At 42.7% G+C, this 19,381-nt stretch overlaps 1 protein-coding gene across 1 annotated transcript in view; it reads left to right on the top strand.

Annotated features, from left to right (window-relative positions):
* The window catches only part of LOC109903956 (R-spondin-2), a 73,328-nt gene that overhangs the window by 39,916 nt on the left and 14,031 nt on the right, over positions 1-19,381 (top strand). The window contains exons 4-5 of the mRNA XM_031792228.1: positions 6,691-6,834; positions 7,222-7,410. Coding sequence (XP_031648088.1) covers positions 6,691-6,834; positions 7,222-7,410 — 333 coding nt within the window. The remainder of the gene's footprint in view (positions 1-6,690; positions 6,835-7,221; positions 7,411-19,381) is intronic.

The following is a 19,381-nucleotide window of genomic DNA, read 5'->3' as shown; positions in this document are numbered from 1 at the left end:
AATGCTCGCACATGCTTTTTCAGTTCTGCCCACATATTTTCTATGGAATTGAGGTCAGGGCTTTGTGATGGCCACTCCAATACCTTGACTTTGTTGTTCTTAAGCCATTTTGCCACAATTTTGGAAGTATACTTGGGGTCATTGTCCATTTGGAAGACCCATTTTTGAGCAAGCTTTAACTTCCTGACTGATGTCTTGAGATGTTGCTTCAATATATCCACATTATTTTCCTGCCTCATGATGCTATCTATTTTGTGAAGTGAACCAGTCGCTCCTGCAGCAAAGCACCCCCACAACATGATGCTGCCACCCCTGTGCTTCACGGTTGGGATGGTGTTCTTTGGCTTGCAAGCCTCCCCCTTTTACCTCCAAACATAACGATGGTCATTATAGCCAAACCGTTCTATTTTTGTTTCATCAGACCAGAGGACATTTCTCCAAAAAGTACCATCTTTGTCCCAATGTGGAGTTGTAAACGCTTTTGGTGCAGTGGCTTCTTCCTTGCTGAGTTGGCCTTTCAGGTTATGTCGATATAGGACTCGTTTTACTGTGGATATAGATACTTTTGTACCTATTTTCCCCCTGCATCTTCACAAGGTCCTTTGCTGCTGTTCAGGGATCAATTTGCACTTTTTGCACCAAAGTACGTTCATCTCTAGGAGACTCCTTCCTGAGCGGTATGACGGCTGCGTGGTCCCATGGTGTTTATACTTGTGTACTATTGTTTGTACAGATGAACGTGGTACCTTCAGGCATTTGGAAATTGCTCCCAAGGACGAACCAGACTTGTGGAGGTCTACAATATTTTTTGTTGATTTCTTTTGATTTTCCCATGATGTCAAGCAAAGAGGCACTGAGCTTGAAGGTAGGCCTTGAAATACATCCACAGGTACACCTCCAATTGACTCATGATGTCAATTAGCCTATCAGAAGCTTCTAAAGCCATGACATCATTTTCTGGAATTTTCCAAGCCGTTTAAAGGCATAGTCAACTTAGTGTATGTCAACTTCTGACCCACTGGAATTGTGATACAGTGAGTTATAAGTGAAATCATCTGTCTGTAAACAATTGTTAGAAAAATGACTTGTGTAATGCACAAAATAGATGTCCTTGCCAAAACTATAGTTTGTTAGCAAGAAATTTGTGGAGTGGTTGAAAAACAAGTTTTAATGACTCCAACCTAAGTAAGTGTATGTAAACTTCCGACCTGATCTGTATTATGCATATGTCATATATCTGTAAAGGAATGCTGTATCTTATTTGATTATATCTGATAAGGAGTAGGACAGGAATCGCTACCACCGGTGTTTGCTAATACATTTCACTATAAGCTTGTTTTTGACTTCTATATTGTAAGATGAACTTCAATGTTGTGGCACTCGTTAGTCGTGTGTGTTTCGGTGTACCAGCGTCTCCATTCCTGTTTGTTGTCAGTAACAGCAGGTTGCGCAACATGCCGGTGCTTGAGAGTGTAGTAGTGCCAGATGTTATTTTTTTCTTTTACTTCTTCTTCAGAAAGAAAAAGACTTCGGTGATGACAGGCCTGGGAAGGCTTGTGTTTGAGAGGTAAAGAGGAGCGCTGCTTTCCAATTTGCTCCTTTGATTTATTGGCTGTTGGGTCCCTGTCTTGGGCCTGACGTGTATTGACACCGAGCCCCACCAATATCTAATTTCAGCGGGAATGAAGAGGAGAGGAGAGAGGGATGAGAGCTATAAAAATTTTAAAAAATTTAAGTAGGGAGGAGAGGAAAGGAGAGCGAGTGCATCCTGCATTTGTGTGGGCCTCTCCCTTACCTCCCCTGTTTCACTCATTCCATGCCAAAATCTCTACAGCACTGCGGAACTCTATTGGCTCAGTGTGTTTATCAAGCAAGGGATAAGCAAGTGTGTGTGTGATATGTTGGACCATGGATGAGATGGTGAGAAGGCAGAAATGTCTATATTGTAAATGTTGGCTGCCTTCCATGTGTTGTTTGTTTTGTTCTGTCTAGGTTGTCTTCAATTGGTACCAAACGGAATAAAACTATTTGTACTTGTCCAGTGTAGGGCAATTCTACTGTAACAGAGTGATGCCGAGACTCAGATTTTTCACTTTATGATGTACAGTATATCCAACAGAAAAAACAATGATTGCCAAGTTAAACACACAGAATGACGGGTTGTGCTGTTTGTGGCTCCGTTCTGTTACCAAACTTTGCATCAGCGCTGTTCTTCAAGTAAATGTGTTTTTGTAAAATGTTCAGTGGAAGTTGCTAATCGTTGTCCCTTAGGCATAGAGTTCTATTGTCTGTATAACTTTTCATTCATTGGTTTTTGTTGGATATGCATTTTTAAAGTAAAAAAAATCAGAGTCTCACTATCACTCTGTTACTGCGGAATTGCCTTACAGTGTGCCCTAATGAACAAGATCCAGGGGTGCAGTGAGGTCTTACAGGCTGCCTCAGACCACCTCTTGAATCGGAGAGTGACTGTTGTATGCCTCCATATACCACATCCGCACATCCGTTCCAGTAGCACTGGATTTATACGGTTCCTACCCCAACATCCCGTTTCTGCAAATCCCAGCTGGTTGTCACATATGGTTGTCACCTCCGGAGAGTTTCTCTCTTTTCCTTTGGATAAAAGCTTATATTAAATGCCATTATATTGCCCTAGGTTGCACTGTGCTTTTACCATTAGATCATTTAGGCTGTAGCTGATTTTATTCATGTCCCAAAGATGAAACATGTTTTTTTTTGTAACTTTTTTCACATTTATTTTTCTTCACGTACATACATTTGACATATTACATACTACAGACATGGTACTTTTATATACAGCATTCATATGACAAATATATTATGTATACACACAGTACATATATGTGGCAGGGTAGCCTAGTGGTTAGAGTTCAAAATCCCAGAGCTGACAAGGTACAGGCAGTTAACCCACTGTTCCTAGGCCGTCATTTGTTCTTAACTGACTTGCCTAGTTAAATAAAGGTAAAAAAAATATATATATACATACATACATGCATGGATACATACACACACATATATATACATACATATGTATGTGTGTATGTGTATATATACAGTTGAAGTCAGTTGAAGTTTACATACACTTAGGTTGGAGTCATTAAAACTCTTTTTTTCAACCACTCCGCAAATTTCTTGCTAACAAACTATAGTTTTGGCAAGTTGGTTAGGACATCTCCTTTGTGCATAACACAAGTAATTTTTCCCAACTATTGTTTACAGACAGATTATTTCACTTATAATTCACTGTATCACAATTCCAGTGGGTCAGCAGTTTACATACACTAAGTTGACTATGCCTTTAAACAGCTTGGAAAATTCCAGAAATTGATGTCATAGCTTTAGAAGCTTCTGATAGGCTAATTGACAATTGGAGGTGTACCTATGGCTGTATTTCAAGGTCTACCTTCAAACTCAGTACCTCATTGCTTGACATCATGGGAAAATCTAAAGAAGTCAGCCAAGACCTCAGAAAAAAAATTGTAGACCTCCACAAGTCTGGTTCATCCTTGGGAGCAATTTCCAAACGCCTGACGGTACCACGACCATCTGTACAAACAATAGTACGCAAGTATTAACACCATGGGACCACGAGCCCTCATACCGCTCAGGAAGGAGACTCATTCTGTCTCCTAGAGATGAATGTACTTTGGTGCGAAAAGTGCAATCAATCCCAGAACAACAGCAAAGAACCTTGTGAAGATGCTGGAGGAAACCGGCACAAAGGTCTCTATATCCACAATAAAACGAGTCCTATATCGACATAACCTGAAAAGCTGCTAAGCAAGGAAGATGCCACTGCTCCAAAACTGCCATAAGAAAGCCAGACTATGGTTTGCACATGGGGACAAAGATGGTACTTTTTGAAGAAATGTCCTCTGGTCTGATGAAACAAAAATAGAACTGTTTGGCCATAATGACCATTGTTATGTTTGGAGGATAAAGGGGGAGGCTTGCAAGTCGAAGAACACCATCCCAACCGTGAAGCATGGGGGTGGCAGCATCATGTTGTGGGGGTGCTTTGCTGCAGGAGGGACTGGTGCACTTCACAAAATAGATGGCATCATGAGGTAGGAAAATTGCGTGGATATATTGAAGCAGCATCTCAAGACATCAGTCAGGAAGTTAAAGCTTGGTTGCAAATGGGTCTTCCAAATGGACAATGACCCCAAGCATACTTCCAAAGTTGTGGCAAAATGGCTTAAGGACAACAAAGTCAAGGTATTGGAGTGGCCATCACAAAGCACTGACCTCAATCCTATAGAAAATTTGTGGGCAGAACTGAAAAAACGTGCGCGAGCAAAGAGGCCTTACATACCTGATTCAGTTACACCAGCTCTGTCAGGAGGAATGGGCCAAAATTTCACCCAACGTTTTGTGGGAAGCTTGTGGAAGGCTACCCGAAACATTTGACCCAAGTTAAACAATTTAATGGCAATGCTACCAAGTACTAATTGAGTGTATGTAAACCTCTGACCCACTGGGAATGTGATGAAAGAAATAAAAGCTGAAAGAAATCATTTTCTCTACGATTATTCTGACATTTCAAATTCTTAAAAATAAAGTGGTGATCCTAACTGCCAAAAGACAGGGAATTTTTACTCTGATTAAATGTCGGGAATTGTGAAAAACTGAGTTTAAATGTATTTGATAAAGGTGTATGTAAACTTATATATATATATATATATATACATATATACACACATTTTTCTTAATGTTTTTTCTCCATTGAAACTCATGATATAGGCCTACAGGCCTATACATATCGCGTCAGGAACATCATCCATTAAACTTTGATGAGGGTGATAATCAAGCATTATGCCAATGACCAGCCAGAGAACCAGCTGTATCTAGGTAAAGAATCAAGAACGGTGTGAAGGCTGGTATTCAAACATCTTGTCCTCCTGTCATCTTTTCAGAAGGTAGGCAACAGGGGCGACAGCGCGATGGGTGTGTCCCCAACCAACTCTGATGTGTGTGTGTGTGTATATAATTATGTGCGTGTGTGTGTATGGTTGTGTGTTTCAATTATGTGTGTGTACACGTGTGTATGTTTCTGTGTGTACATGACGTGACGTGTGTATATGTGCGTACTTGTGTACTTATGTGTGTGTTTGCGGCGGGTTTGTTTAGACTGGTCAGGGTTGGAAAAGCGTGAGAGTCAGAGTGAGTGGGTAGAGGCCATACTTAGGGGTTCAAAGTGAAAAGGGGAGGGACCTCCGTCGTTGCGGAGGAATGCAGAGGAGGCCTGATGGTTAGCTGGAGATGGTGTAATTAAGGGGCGTGATTGTGAGAACCTTCTCCGGGCCCGCAATAGGGTCCTAGATAAGAGTCTTGGGCCTTGTACTCTATATCTGTTACATGTGGATAATTACTTCAACACACAATCACACACATGGTGACTCTCCGGGAGACACAGAGAAGACCAGATGTCACCACCATACCTGAGAAAGTCTAGTAGAGCGAGTGATAGAGATGACTGCTGCTAGTTCGCTAGCCTATAGGTCAGTGGAGGCTGGTGGGAGGAGGAGGATGGGCTCATTGTCATGGCTGAAATGGAATTAATGGAACAGAGTCAAACGTGGTTTCTATAAGTTTGATATGCTTGATACGTTCCATTTATTCCATTCCAGCCATGACAATAAGCCCATCCTCCTATAGGTCCTCCCACCGGCCTCCTCTGATATAGATTGGGGTTAGCCAACCAATCAGGCGACTTAGGGATTCTGAGGAGTGTCATAAATTAGACAGCTCGGGTGAGGGCTTCCTTTTAATCATGCAGCCCAGTGCATCGCCCCGTCGGTGCGGCTTGTGTAATTTGGGCCCCTGCCTGAACGTGCTAATTGCAGAGTAAAAGGCTTGATGACTCGCCGCACAGTGCTGCGTTTCAGCCCGGCAGGGTGGGGCGTGGGACGATAAGTGTGGCGTTGTGTTTCTCACCAAAGACATCAGCGTTGGTTAGTTCGTTTGGCAGGGGCTCGCAATGTTTTTGTTCCCCAACCCAAACTAACACAAAACCGAGGATTCTATCACAGCTGTATGCCATCTTCCTAATCACCAAAAGTTCATTCTTACCCCCACCAATGATGCAATGTCTGATAACACTAAGCTTAGAATAAGCCATATCAAACATACATTGGAAGCATGGGTAACACTAACTTGCTTTAAAAATATATTTAAAACCAAAACGAAATAGAATCCCTCAAACCCATTCATGGCTAGGACAAGAGAACCAGGCCCAGACCTCTGTGTTGTCTCCAGACTGTCGGATGTCAGGCTAGTGATCTGTTTTCCTGCCTGTGTTGAAAGGGGTCACAGTGAGGTAATGTTTCACTAACTTTGCTGTTGTTATTTCACAGTTCGCACTCTTCACCCGCTCACACTGAAAACCGAGTGTGCTGAAATATAGCACAGCCCTGGAGATATATGATTATATGATTCACAGGACATCAACACAGAGGCTTTCTTTTGGAGGGGGGCAATAATCCTTTCAAGAACTCCATCTCCTTCCCCAAACCCCTTTAGTCTTCTATCAACTCCAGATGGTATGAGTGTATACTGTACTGTACCGCTGCCTAGCCCTGGCCTTGCCGAGACCTCTTCTCTCCTCTCTTCACTTCCCCTCCTCTCCCCGCGTCGCCTCTCATCTCGTCTCCTCTTCCCTCCCCACAGGGTGCAGGATAGATAACTGTGAGTCCTGCTTCAGTAAAGACTTCTGCACCAAGTGCAAGGCAGGGTTTTACCTGCACAAAGGGCGCTGCTCCGAGAAGTGCCCCGAGGGCTTTGCGCCCCTGGAGGACACCAAGGAGTGTGGAGGTAAGACGGGAAACAGCAAAGACGTGTGTGTCTCCGTATTCCCTATGTAGTGCACTACTGGGCTCTGGTCCAAAGTAGTGCACTATATAGGGAATAGGGTGTCTTTTTGGAGTAATTCATAACTGTGTTGAAATGTGGATAGTCGACAATGTGGATCACATTGAGGCAGGATCTCCTAGAACTTATGGCTTTACCCAACAGTCTTTTACCTTGTAACCTCTAGTATATGTTTTTGATTGAAAAAGTAGAAGGATGGAAAGGACCACACACCCGGAGGTTATGGCCATCCTAGTCTATTCACTATGTACTGTAGGGAACCTTGATTTGGACCCTCCATCGAGTCTCCCTGGCACTACCCTTTAATGACTCATGTCTCTCCCTACGCAGAAGGCTGCGAGGTGGGCCAGTGGAGCGAGTGGGGGTCCTGCACCAGGAGAAACAAAACCTGCGGCTTCAAGTGGGGTCTGGAGACCCGGACGCGGCACATCGTGAAGAAGCCGCCCAAGGACACTATACCCTGCCCCACTATCGCCGAGTCCAAGAGATGCAAAATGGCCATTAGGCACTGCAGGAGAGGTAAGACGTAACGCCATATGGGCAGACAGCTGTTTGGGTGGGTAGATGGATAATGTGTGTGTGTGTGTCATCCATCTCTATCTTTAGGGTGTTTTTGGTCTGTGGTGTGCCTGTCATGTTCAACTCTAGCCTCTCCTCAAGGATTATAGTGCTTTAGAGCAGCGGTGTCAAACCCATTCCGTGGAGGGCCTAGTGTCTGCAGGTATTTAGTTTTTTCCCTTTCATTTAAGGCCTAGATAACCAGGTATGGGGAGTTATTTTCTAATTAGTGACCTTAATTCATCAATCAAGTACACGGGAGGAGCGAAAACCTGCAGACACTCGACCCTCCGTGGAATGAGTTTGACACCTGTGTTTTAGAGACTTGTATCTAGGGTAAGGGGCCAGAACTCCCTCTTGGGAGAAACCATTTCCCCTCTCTGGTCTCAGAGTCCCACCAGGTATGTCTGCTACTCTAGCCCACATTAACCCTGTGTGTCCCTCAAACACAAACCCACCACGTTCTGCCTTTTTTTTTTTACCTTTTGGTTTTTAGGTGCACAGTGGCGTTTTCATGCATGAAATATCAGTATTTTTCCATGGCCGCCCCATTCAAGCCAGCTCACCAGGTTTTTCTGGGTATATTTCTCTCTCTCTTTTCAGTGGAATTCTTCAAAGTATGAACTGCAGGTTTCCTCAATGGCACTCTCTGTTTCCTCCCGTCCATTTGAAAGTTATTTGCGGGTACGCACAGCATGTACGTTGACCATTAAATGAGAAGTCAGATCTGGAAATATTTTTTGTGTAAATACAGCTAGGAAAATATTTTTTCTGAAGGTATTCAGTTCTTCACAGATGATCCAAACACACCATTTAGAGCGGTGGCCTCGTTCAAGTGTGCTTATTGACGAGGTGATGACAGAAAAGTTGCCCCTCACTCAAATATGTCCCCAACTCCAGTCAATGTGATTTCGGATTAGGATGTGCTGTGTATACGCTTCCTTAGGCAAAACAAGGAGATATAGGAGTTATAGGGACAGAACGGCAGATTGGGTTCAAGCCTCCCGGAAAATGATGAAAGAGAACATTGTTCAAAGAAAGCAGGAAAATATCCTACTCTCTCCAGGATCTTCCTCCATTTTTGGTATTGCATGTTAAATCCGAGTACCATTTAGTGAGGTGGTGAGAGAGTAAATAAACTTGAAATAAACCATGATTGAGCAATATTGAGGCAGGCAGTGCTTTCTGGCTTGGAAACTGTCGCACTTGGCAGTTTTTTGACTCTAGCTGGGCCATGTGCATGGAACCAACGTTGAACATACGTTGAATTAACTGTGCCCAGTGAAACTGGCGTGGAAACATTGAAATTATGCATAAACAACATTGATTCAAATAATGTGTGCCCATTGGGGTGATTATGTGTTCCTATCCCCTGTTCTGTTTTTTTCTTTAGGAATTTCTCTCCCCCAAATTTAGCACTGCTTGCTTGACCTTTTCCAAAGTATTTTATGGTCTTCTTTAATTAAAACCTGCCATTGTTGGGCCTGTGTTACTGGCATCAATTATCTAGTATGAGGTCAGTGATGGGGAGTTATTGTGAAAAGTCTCAATTGAATGCATAGCAAAGCTATTTTCCTGCTAGCCTGTAGAAACCAAGTGTGGGGGCCTCTAACGTCAACCTCGCTTATCACTCCTGTCTCATGGTTGATACGGTCATCTATTAGTGTCTTCACCCCATTCAATGTTTCTGGGAATGGTCCATGGCTTCAATTGAGTTGTGTAGTTAAAGTTGTCTGTAGTCGTTGCTGTGTGCTCTTTTTTGGTTACAAGAATGGCAGAGGTGGCTCGTATCATAAAGTTGAGTTTTGTACTTAAACAAAACTGTTAACTCCCCGACCCTCAAGCCGCTCAAGTGGTAGTGAAAAATCCTATCCCCCAAAACTAAGCCTGTGAAACGAAAGACTCGTCCATGTCAAGCTGTTTAAATAAATACTATGTAAAATGGAAGCCATTTAAGTCGAGCGGGATAAGGGAATGCCAAGAAAGAAAAGAACAAGAAATCCTCAGGGTTCCACACAGCACAGAGATTCATTTCAGGCAGGCAGCATGGACCCAGTCCCAGTTCCAGACCGACTGACATTGTAAAATAATCACTTCACATAAGTGATAGTGAAGAGTAATCCAATGGGAGGAATGTCTGTTTTTCCCTTTGGTGTGCAGGTGACCAGGAAGTGGTCCAAGCCGATGGATGAAGATCAAGAGGTTCCTGGAAAGGCCTCATTACGAACCGGGTTCATTATTAAATACCTCCCAGTTGACCTTTTTAAATTACAACATATTCAAGGGACTTTGGTCAGTAAGTCCCTCCAATGCAATCTAATACACCATGGCTTTGCTCCACAATATAACAAATTACGTCTCAAGATGTAAATAGGATTTTTCCCAGGCTATAACCACAATGTATGTTTTTTTTCTTCTAAATATACCTTTACAACAATACAAACCAACATGAAAATCAGTTAGAGTGTGAACTAGAGTAGAATCACGAGTGACACGGAGGAAAGGCTGGGTTAAGAAAATATAATTTGGACTGCATGTCATTTCTTCCCACTGAACACCAGTATTTGGGATACGTATTGGGTTAGATTGCTATGGATTCAAATGAGACAGGAAATATATACAGTATACAGTCGTGGCCAAAAGTTTTGAGAATGACACAAATATTAATTTCCACAAAGTTTGCTGCTTCAGTGTCTTTAGATATTTTTGTCAGATGTTACTATGGAATACTGAAGTATAATTACAAGCATACAAGTGTCAAAGGCTTTTATTGACAATTGCATGAAGTTGATGCAAAGAGTCAATATTTGCGATGTTGACGCTTCTTTTTCAAGACCTCTGCAATCCGCCCTGGCATGCTGTCAATTAACTTCTGGGCCACATCCTGACTGATGGCAGCCCATTCTTGCATAATCAATGATTGGAGTTTGTCAGAATTTGTGGGTTTTTGTTTGTCCACCCGCCTCTTGAGGATTGACCACAAGTTCTCAATGGGATTAAGGTCTGGGGAGTTTCCTGGCCATGTTTTGTTCCCCGAGCCACTTAGTTATCATTTTTGCCTCATGGCAAGGTGATCCATCATGCTGGAAAAGGCATTGTTCGTCACCAAACTGTTCCTGGATGGTTGGGAGAAGTTGCTCTCAGAGGATGTGTTTGTACCATTCTTTATTCATGGCTGTGTTCTTAGGCAACATTGTGAGTGAGCCCACTCCCTTGGCTGAGAAGCAACCCCATAAATGAATGGTCTCAAGATGCTTTACTGTTGGGATGACACAGGACTGATGGTAGCGCTCACCTTGTCTTCTCCAGACAAGCTTTTTTCCCAGATGCCCCAAACAATCGGAAAGGGGATACATCAGAGAAAATTACTTTACCCCAGTCCTCAGCAGTCCAAACCCTGTACCTTTTGCAGAATATCAGTCTGTCCCTGATGTTTTTCCTGGAGAGAAGTGGCTTCTTTGCTGCCCTTCTTGACACCAGGCCATCCTCCAAAAGTCTTCGCCTCACTGTGCGTGCAGATGCACTCACACCTGCCTGCTGCCATTCCTGAGCAAGCTCTGTACTGGTGGTGCCCTGATCCCGCAACTGAATCAACTTTAGGAGATGGTCCTGGAGCTTGCTGGACTTTCTTGGGTGCCCTGAAACCTTCTTCACAACAATTGAACCGCTCTCCTTGAAGTTCTTGATGATCTGATAAATGGTTGATTTACGTGCAATCTTACTGGCAGCAATATCCTTGCCTGTGAAGCTCTTTTTGTGCAAAGCAATGATGACGGAACGTGTTTCTTTGCAGTTAACCATGGTTGACAGAGGAAGAACAATGATTCGAAGCACCACCCTCCTTTTGAAGATTCCAATCTGTTATTCAAACTCAATCAGTATTACAGAGTGATCTCCAGCCTTGTCCTCGTCAACACTCACACCTGTGTTAACGAGAGAATCACTGACATGATGTCAGCTGGTCTTTTTGTGGCAGAGCTGAAATGCAGTGGAAATGTTTTTGGGGGATTCAGTTCATTTGCATGGCAAAGGGGGACTTTGCAATTAATTGCAATTCATCTGATCACTCTTCATAACATTCTGGAATATATGCAAATTGCCATCATACAAATTGAGGCAGCAGACTTTGTGAAAATGTATATTTGTGTCATTCTCAACTTTTGGCAACGACTGTACAGTTGAAGTCGGAAGTTTACATACACTTATGTTGGAGTCATTAAAACTCTTTTTTCTTGTCAACAAACTTTTTTGCAAGTTGGTTAGGACATTTACTACGTGCATGACATGTCATTTTTACAAACATTGTTTACAGACAGATTATTTCACTTATAATTCACTGTATCACAATTCCAGTGGGTCAGAAGTTTACATACACTAAGCCTTTAAACAGCTTGGAAAATTCCAGAAAATGATGTCATGACTTTAGAAGCTTCTGATAGGCTAATTGACATAATTTGAGTCAATAGGAGGTGTACCTGTGGATATATTTCAAGGCCTACTTTCAAACTCAGTGCCTCTTTGCTTGACGTCATGGGAAAATCAAAAGAAATCAGCCAAGACCTCGGAAAAAACATTGTAGACCTCCACAAGTCTGGTTCATCCTTGGGAGCAATTTCCAAACGTCTGAATGTATCACGTTCATCTGTACAAACAATAGTACGCAAGTATAAACACCATGGGACCACGCAGCGGAAGAAGCCACTGTTCCAAAACCGCCATAAAAAAGCCAGACTACGGTTTGCAACTGCACATCGGGACAAAGATGGTACTTTTTGGAGAAATGTCCTCTGGTCTGATGATAATTTTTTAAAACCGTTTGACCATAATGACCATCGTTATGTTTGGAGGGTAAAGGGGGAGGCTTGCAAGCCGAAGAACACCATCCCAATCGTGAAGCACGGGGGTGGCAGCACATTGTTGTGGGGGTGCTTTGCGGCAGGAGGGACTGGTGCACTTCACAAAATAGAAGGCATCATGAGGTAGGAAAATTGCGTGGATATATTGAAGCAGCATCTCAAGACATCAGTCAGGAAGTTGAAGCTTGGTCGCAAATGGGTCTTCCAAATGGACAATGACCCCAAGCATACTTCCAAAGTTGTGGCAAAATGGCTTAAGGACAACAAAGTCAAGGTATTGGAGTGGCCACCACAAAGCCCTGACCTCAATCCTATAGAACATTTGTGGGCAGAACTGAAAAAGTGTGTGCGAGCAAAGAGGCCTACAAACCTGACTCAGTTATCCAGCTCTGTCAGGAGGAATGGGCCAAAATTAACCCAACTTATTGTGGGAAGCTTGTGGAAGGCTACCCGAAGCGTTTGACCCAAGTTAAGCAATTTAAAGGCAACGCCAGCAAATACTAATTGAGTGTATGCAAACTTCTGACCCACCGGGAATATGATGAAAGAAATAAAAGCTGAAATCATTCTCTCTGCTATTATTCTGATATTTCACATTCTTGAAATAAAGCGGTGATCCTAACTGACCTAAGACAGGGAATATTTACTAGGATTAAATGTCAGGAATTGTGAAACACCTTAGCCAAATACATTTAAACTCAGTTTATGTAAACTTACGACTTCAACTGTGTGTAAATATATGTATATATTATGTGTATGTAGGTATACATTATTTATGCTAATGTTTATCTGATCGCCTCCAGCTTGCATTTCCATGCACTTAAATAACACTGGAAGTCATTTACAGATTCATGTCACCCATCTTAACTCTGACGCACATGGCCCAGCTCGAGTCAAGGATCTTTCTTCCTCAGTGTCTTCTGAGAGACATAATCCCTCATCAAGAAAATGTACATGGAGAGAGATAGTCAAAGCCCAGATAATGTCAAGGACGTCAAGAAACAAAGCATTTCTCAACGAAATGTGAAGATGCGTCTGAAGGGTGTCTGATATATTCACGACACCAAGAGACAAAAAAAATTACTATATACGCACTATTCATATTCTTATATCCAACACAGTTAAATGAGATCTTTAGAAAGACGAGGTGCTGTGATACAATATTCTTTTTAATCTGTTTTTTTCAAGCTAAACTTACATTTTGCACGAGTAACCTCTGGTGACAGAGCATCCCACGATGACACGGCTCTATACATAACTGATCGACGCATTAAATCTGTTCTTGGTTTGGGAACCATGAAGAAACCTGTAGTGTCGTGTCTGGTTGAGTACAGTATGTATGTTTGTTTACCAAAAGAATAGGAGTGAATCAAATCAAAATTAATTTGATTAAAGTGCATTTAACGTTGGATTTGATTTAGTCCTATATCTTCTTCTTTAACTTAGATTTTTGTTTTGTTTTGAGATAGGGATGTGAATTCAACATGGCAATTATTCATTTGTAGACCAACTGGAATTAAAGCCAGACCAAGTCAGTGCACAGATGGAATTATCCAAACAGAAGATACATCTCCTTCAAATGTTGATATTTGGTTGCGTTGACAACCAAACAATTCAATATCACTTTTGAAGTCAAATAAATAGCCTATTAACTTGACGACAGTTAACAAATGACATTTTGGATTCACGTCTCCAACTCAACCAAAAATGAAAGTTGAAAAATGGGTTTAACCCAAAGGCTCAAATGGAACTTTTCCAGCAGTACTGTAGATACTGCTCTTTTAAACGTAGATAATTTGTTGCGTTGTCAACCAAACACAATTCAATATTACTTTCACAGTAAATAGCCTAAAGTTAAGGCTATCTTACAAACTAATGTAACGTTCAACCTCAAAAGTAGTTACACATCCATGGTCACATTTTGAGGTTACCACACTTGTCGTCACATGTAATCATCAAGTGTGCATGTTCAAGATGGCATGAATCGGTTGTCGCAGGTTTGTGAGATCTTCACAATCACTGTAATAATCTGTGCAGAATCTGCAATCCAGGTCATTTGGTTGTGCTATTAGATGAAGCACAGTGAATACACATTAATAAACATAATATCTGACATTGTATTCCTATTTGAACCTTGCCATGCTTTTAAAATGATTGAAAGCACTGTGATAAACATTGGGTGAATTATTCTTTTTTATTGGAGTTTGATTGTGCTTTTAGATGGTTGAAATCATAGTAATATGATATTGGAAATTCAACTAACTTTTGGCTGTCTTTGAGTGGGTTAATATAGGTTGTAATCTCATTGATCAATGTCAAAAATAGTAGCCAATTATCCACGTTGATATGAATGGGTATATTCTGACTCCGCTCGCATGGCGTCTCTGTAACCTGGACTCGGGTAGATGTAACAACCTCCTGTAACATTGTGTCTTATGGAACCATACCAAACATAACATATCATACTCATTTGAGTGTCTTGGATTCACACAAAAAAATCACAAAAATTGTGGCATCTGGTTTGCTTATTATAAATAATTTTTTTATTATTTAGACTTTTGATATTTTAAGGATATTTTAGCAATTCCGTTTACTTTTGATACTTAAGTATATTTAAAACCAAATACTTTTAGACTTACTCGAGTAGTATTTTACTGGGTGACTTTTACTTGAGTCATTTTCTATTAAGGTATCTTTATTTTGACTATCTTTACCTTTTCCACCACTGCTGTTGGGTGCCAGTCTTCTTCTCCTCACCTCTTCCCTCCCTCAGGGATGACAGACTGCTGTTCTGTTGCTTCCATCCTCTCCTCTCTCCCCAGGGTGGTCTGCTGAAAGGGCCATAAACATGCCTTATCAGTAGCTGTTCTATTGGCCTCTGCAATGACACGCTGACGCGCTCTCTCTCTCTCTCTCTCTCTCTCTCTTCTCTCTCTCTCTCTCTCTCCTCTCTCTCTCTCTCTCTCTCTCTCTCTCTCTCTCTCTCTCTCTCTCTCTCTCTCTCTCTCTCTCTCTCTCTCTCTCTCTCTCTCTCTCTCTCTCTCTCTCTCTCTCTCTCTCTCTCTCTCTTCAACTTCAATATGCATTTAATTGCATGATAACAAGGTCAATGTTGACAAAGCAAAGTGATACATTACAATTAGGAAAGCAACAGCAACAATTCAATAAGAATAAAAAAAATAATATATATATATATATCCAATACAAAAAATGTAATAATGGCGAACGTTCGGAAATCTAATTCAGTACATGGAGAATTTGTTTTGTTTGAAGTACTTTCTTCCTTTAGCTTGTGGCAAGCTGTGACATATTGTGCTGCACACTAATACACATCAGACCTTTCCCCCAAAAGTATAGAGTAGAAGTGTCTCTTTGTTTGATCGTTCTGTGAATGGGAACATTTACATTTTTCATTTGGGGAGAAGGAATCTCGAACCAATATGTATGGACCAAAAGATTAGAAAGTGTACTTCAATTTCTATTTCTCCTGACCCACTGTAATGACATAGTCGCTCTGGCCAGCCATGTTTTTGTTGTGGCGTCCTGTTTCAATTGCCAGGCTACGATTACTAATTATGTATTTAGTTAAAGATTAAATCTGCATTAGGTGGAAACAGCGCAGCGTCCACCCCACCACAGTTGTTATTGTTTTTGTTGCCAACCTGAAGAGACGTCGCACAGCATAGTCAAAACTGCAGTACATATTGTGCTCTTGCAATGATGTCGGGGGGGGGGGGGGACTGCCAATAGTCAATGTATGTGTTCTTATTATTCACCTCCAGCTGTCTAAATTCTGCTCTTGAGGCCTTTCTCTCTCTCTTTAAGCTGCTCAGTGTTGACGCAATTAGGATTCTCCCTCAGGAGATTTCACCGCTATCCTAAAAATATAGAAACATTAATCCTGTCATCAGACTCTGGTTTACAAACAGAGATATAACATGTACATCTCTCCATATCCCCCTCTCTCTCTCTCGCTCTCTCTCTTTCTGTCGCTCTCTCTCCCTCTATCTCTCTCCCACTCTCTCCCTCTATCTCTCTGTCTCTACCTTTCTCTCTCTCTCTCTCTCTCTGTCTCTGTCTCTCTCTCTCTCCCTCTGTCTCTCTTTCTCTCTCTGTCTCTCTCTCTCTCTCTCTCTCTCTCTCTCTCTCTCTCTCTCTCTCTCTCTCTCTCTCTCTCTCTCTCTCTCTCTCTCTCTCTTTTACACTGTAACTTCCTCTTTCTGCTTAAATTCATTGCAGACAGCCCCCCCCATCCTTCTCCTAACCTCCAAGTGATGGGTTATTCCATTTTAATAGTATTAGATGCTGTGTAAACAACTTAAAATGTTTAAGCTCTAAAAACGCCTACTTAATCTTTCTGTGATCCCTGGTTTTTGGATTTAGGCTGAGTAGTCAGGTCTTACACAAACACACCATTGAACCTCATTGGCTAATTTTCTACTGCTCTGCAAATCCGCTCTCAGATTCACAGACAGCTCCGAAGTCGCCAGTTGTCATTGACAAGCGTGACATTTTGGGTAACTCTTGTTTGCGTTTTCTGTGTAAATACTGACTAGCCAGCCCAGAGTGGGATCATTTCTAAAAGACTGAGACATGAGATGAGCCAAGACTCCCAGGCACCATAGATTTGGAGAGTGTAAGGTAGACTGTTAGAAAAAGAGAGACCCCATAATGATTGTCTACGGTCATTGGGTTAGCTACCTGTGAAAGAGAGACCCCATAATGATTGTCTATGGTCATTGGGTTAGCTACCTGTGAAAGAAAGACCCCATAATGGTTGTCTACTGTCATTGGGTTAGGTACCTGTGAAAGAGAGACCCCATAATGATTGTCTACTGTCATTGGGTTAGGTACCTGTGAAAGAGAGACCCCATAATGATTGTCTACGGTCATTGGGTTAGGTACCTGTGCTGGAAGCGGAGAGGAGCAGAAGTAGTAGGCCAGTGTGGTGGGGGCTAATGATCTCCCCTGTGTGTAAGAGGAGAAACCTTCTCTGCTGTAGAGCTCATCTGAGGCCAAGCCCTCCATCGCACTATCATCAATCATACACTTAGCTAAACGTCTCAGAACAGGCCCCGAGCACTTGCCTTGCCTTAGCCAGGCTGCAAAGGCTTCTCATTGGAAAACCACTTGTGTGTGTGTCTGTTTCCGTGTCTGTACAATTGTGCAATGCATACGGTACCTTTTTTCAGCCTATGAAAAAAGTTGTGACTTGTTATACAGTATTAGTATTTCAGTATTAGTAGTATTTCAGTATTTCAGTGTCCATATAAAGTAACATGGCTAAATGAAAGCTAGAAGGCCTGTGAGGTCTTCGTCAGCCATTAAAGAGCTATGGAATCGGACAGAGAGTGATAGGCAGCAGCTTTGTGCTTAGCAGCCACCTCAGAGTGTGTCCACAGGTTCTGTCTAACCCAGTGTGGTTGTAAAGTGAACACACAGGGCTGTGGACCAGGTTCTGTCTAACCCTTAAGTGTGGGTCTGTAGATTTTGTCTACCCCAGTGTGGTTCTGCAGTGTGGTTCTGTAGGGAACACACAGCTCTGTGGACCCCCTGGCCGTCTCCGTCTGGGAACCATGTGTGGCGGTCGGTTTGGTCCTCCTGTAAAACGATGCACTGAGAAGTGTGACTGCCCCAAATCCGTTTGGGAGGAAGCGCGGCCGCCTGTCTGTAACACACACCGTCCGTGACACCAACAAGCTCAAGCTAGGATTCGCTTGATGTGTTTGTGTGTGTGTGTCAAATCAAAGTTGATTCACATGACAGAATACAACGAATACAAGCCATACAGAATACAGAATACAAGCCATACAGTGAAATGCTTACATTCAAGTTCTTACTTACAAGCTCTAGTGTGTGTGTGTATATGTGTACTGTGTCACACAGAATTTGCCTGTTTACAGTCAGAAAGCCAAGAGATTTAGGTGCTGGCAAAGGCTATCCGCTGATCACATCTGACTCTGGTCCTTGTTTGTTGATTTCGAAAACGAATATCCCCCAACAAATTTCTGGATGTTTGTGTGCCTGTCAGACATACCCCGCTCCCTCTTCTGCTGCCATCATCATGGCAGTTTGCGGAACACAGGCTGACAGACTTTTACAGAAGAGCTAACTCCTCTCTTATGGAGTGCGCTCCTTTTCCTCCCCAGAGAAGTTCACGGGACAGGCCTCGTCCAAACCGAACAGCAAGTGATTTGCCTCTGCCACCACACTCGACCAAACCTCTTGAATGCTCTCGCGAAACAAAAAGGAGATGATTTGTAGATGATGATTCCTGAGTCCTGATGATTCCGTGGCAAATCCGGAATGGGGCCGATGATTAATAGGTAAACTCCGGCCCGGGTAATATCATGGAAAAGCCAGATAAATGTGAGCCGCCAAGTGCTTTCCTAGGGCAGATGGAGAGCACTAATTGGCTGCTGGCCTGTCAGAGTGATTATGCGCGCCCCACGCGGCAGCCTGTTGCGACTGCGAGAGCCATGGCCTAATCTTCATTTAATTAGCCCGCACGGCACGGCCGACACGGTAGCCACTAAGTGGGGCCTTCAGAAGTGCCGCGCCCTGACGCTTCCCGCCGTGCCCTCTCCTCGCGGCCACAGGGGCAGCTCTGTCCCCTTCTGACATCTACCATTCGCCACTGTTCTCCAGAGCTGGTGACACGGTGACATGCATTAACTATGTAATGTATCTGAAATGATTCATTAAGATTATTCATTAAGATGTGACGACTCAGGATATTCAGGGAACCGGTAGCTCTCGGTGATAATGAGGCCGTCGTTGAGCGCTGTGTGACATTCATTTCACCTCTGAGCTTGAGATTTGAGATATATTGGAATGGCGAGGTAGAGAGGTTAGAGAGTGTTTACTGCCGTGTTTCTGAGACTCAGATAGAGGTTCACGGGTCAGAAGGAAAGACCTCAACCTGCCATTGGATTGGCCTGCAGCCCTGGGCCAATGGCAGTTATAGCCAAACGCTGCGGTCGCACTCACAAGTTAACACACAAGTTCTGCTTTCAGTCATCCTCAGTCCCCACCAGTCGCTGCCGTAGATCATTCCTTTTCCTATAAGCACTTAT

The sequence above is a fragment of the Oncorhynchus kisutch genome, linkage group LG2, assembly GCF_002021735.2.
Source record: "Oncorhynchus kisutch isolate 150728-3 linkage group LG2, Okis_V2, whole genome shotgun sequence".
NCBI classification, from domain to species: Eukaryota; Metazoa; Chordata; class Actinopteri; order Salmoniformes; family Salmonidae; genus Oncorhynchus; species Oncorhynchus kisutch.
The sequence above is the reverse complement of the archived record's forward strand: the minus strand, read 5'-3'. Positions and strand labels throughout refer to the sequence as shown.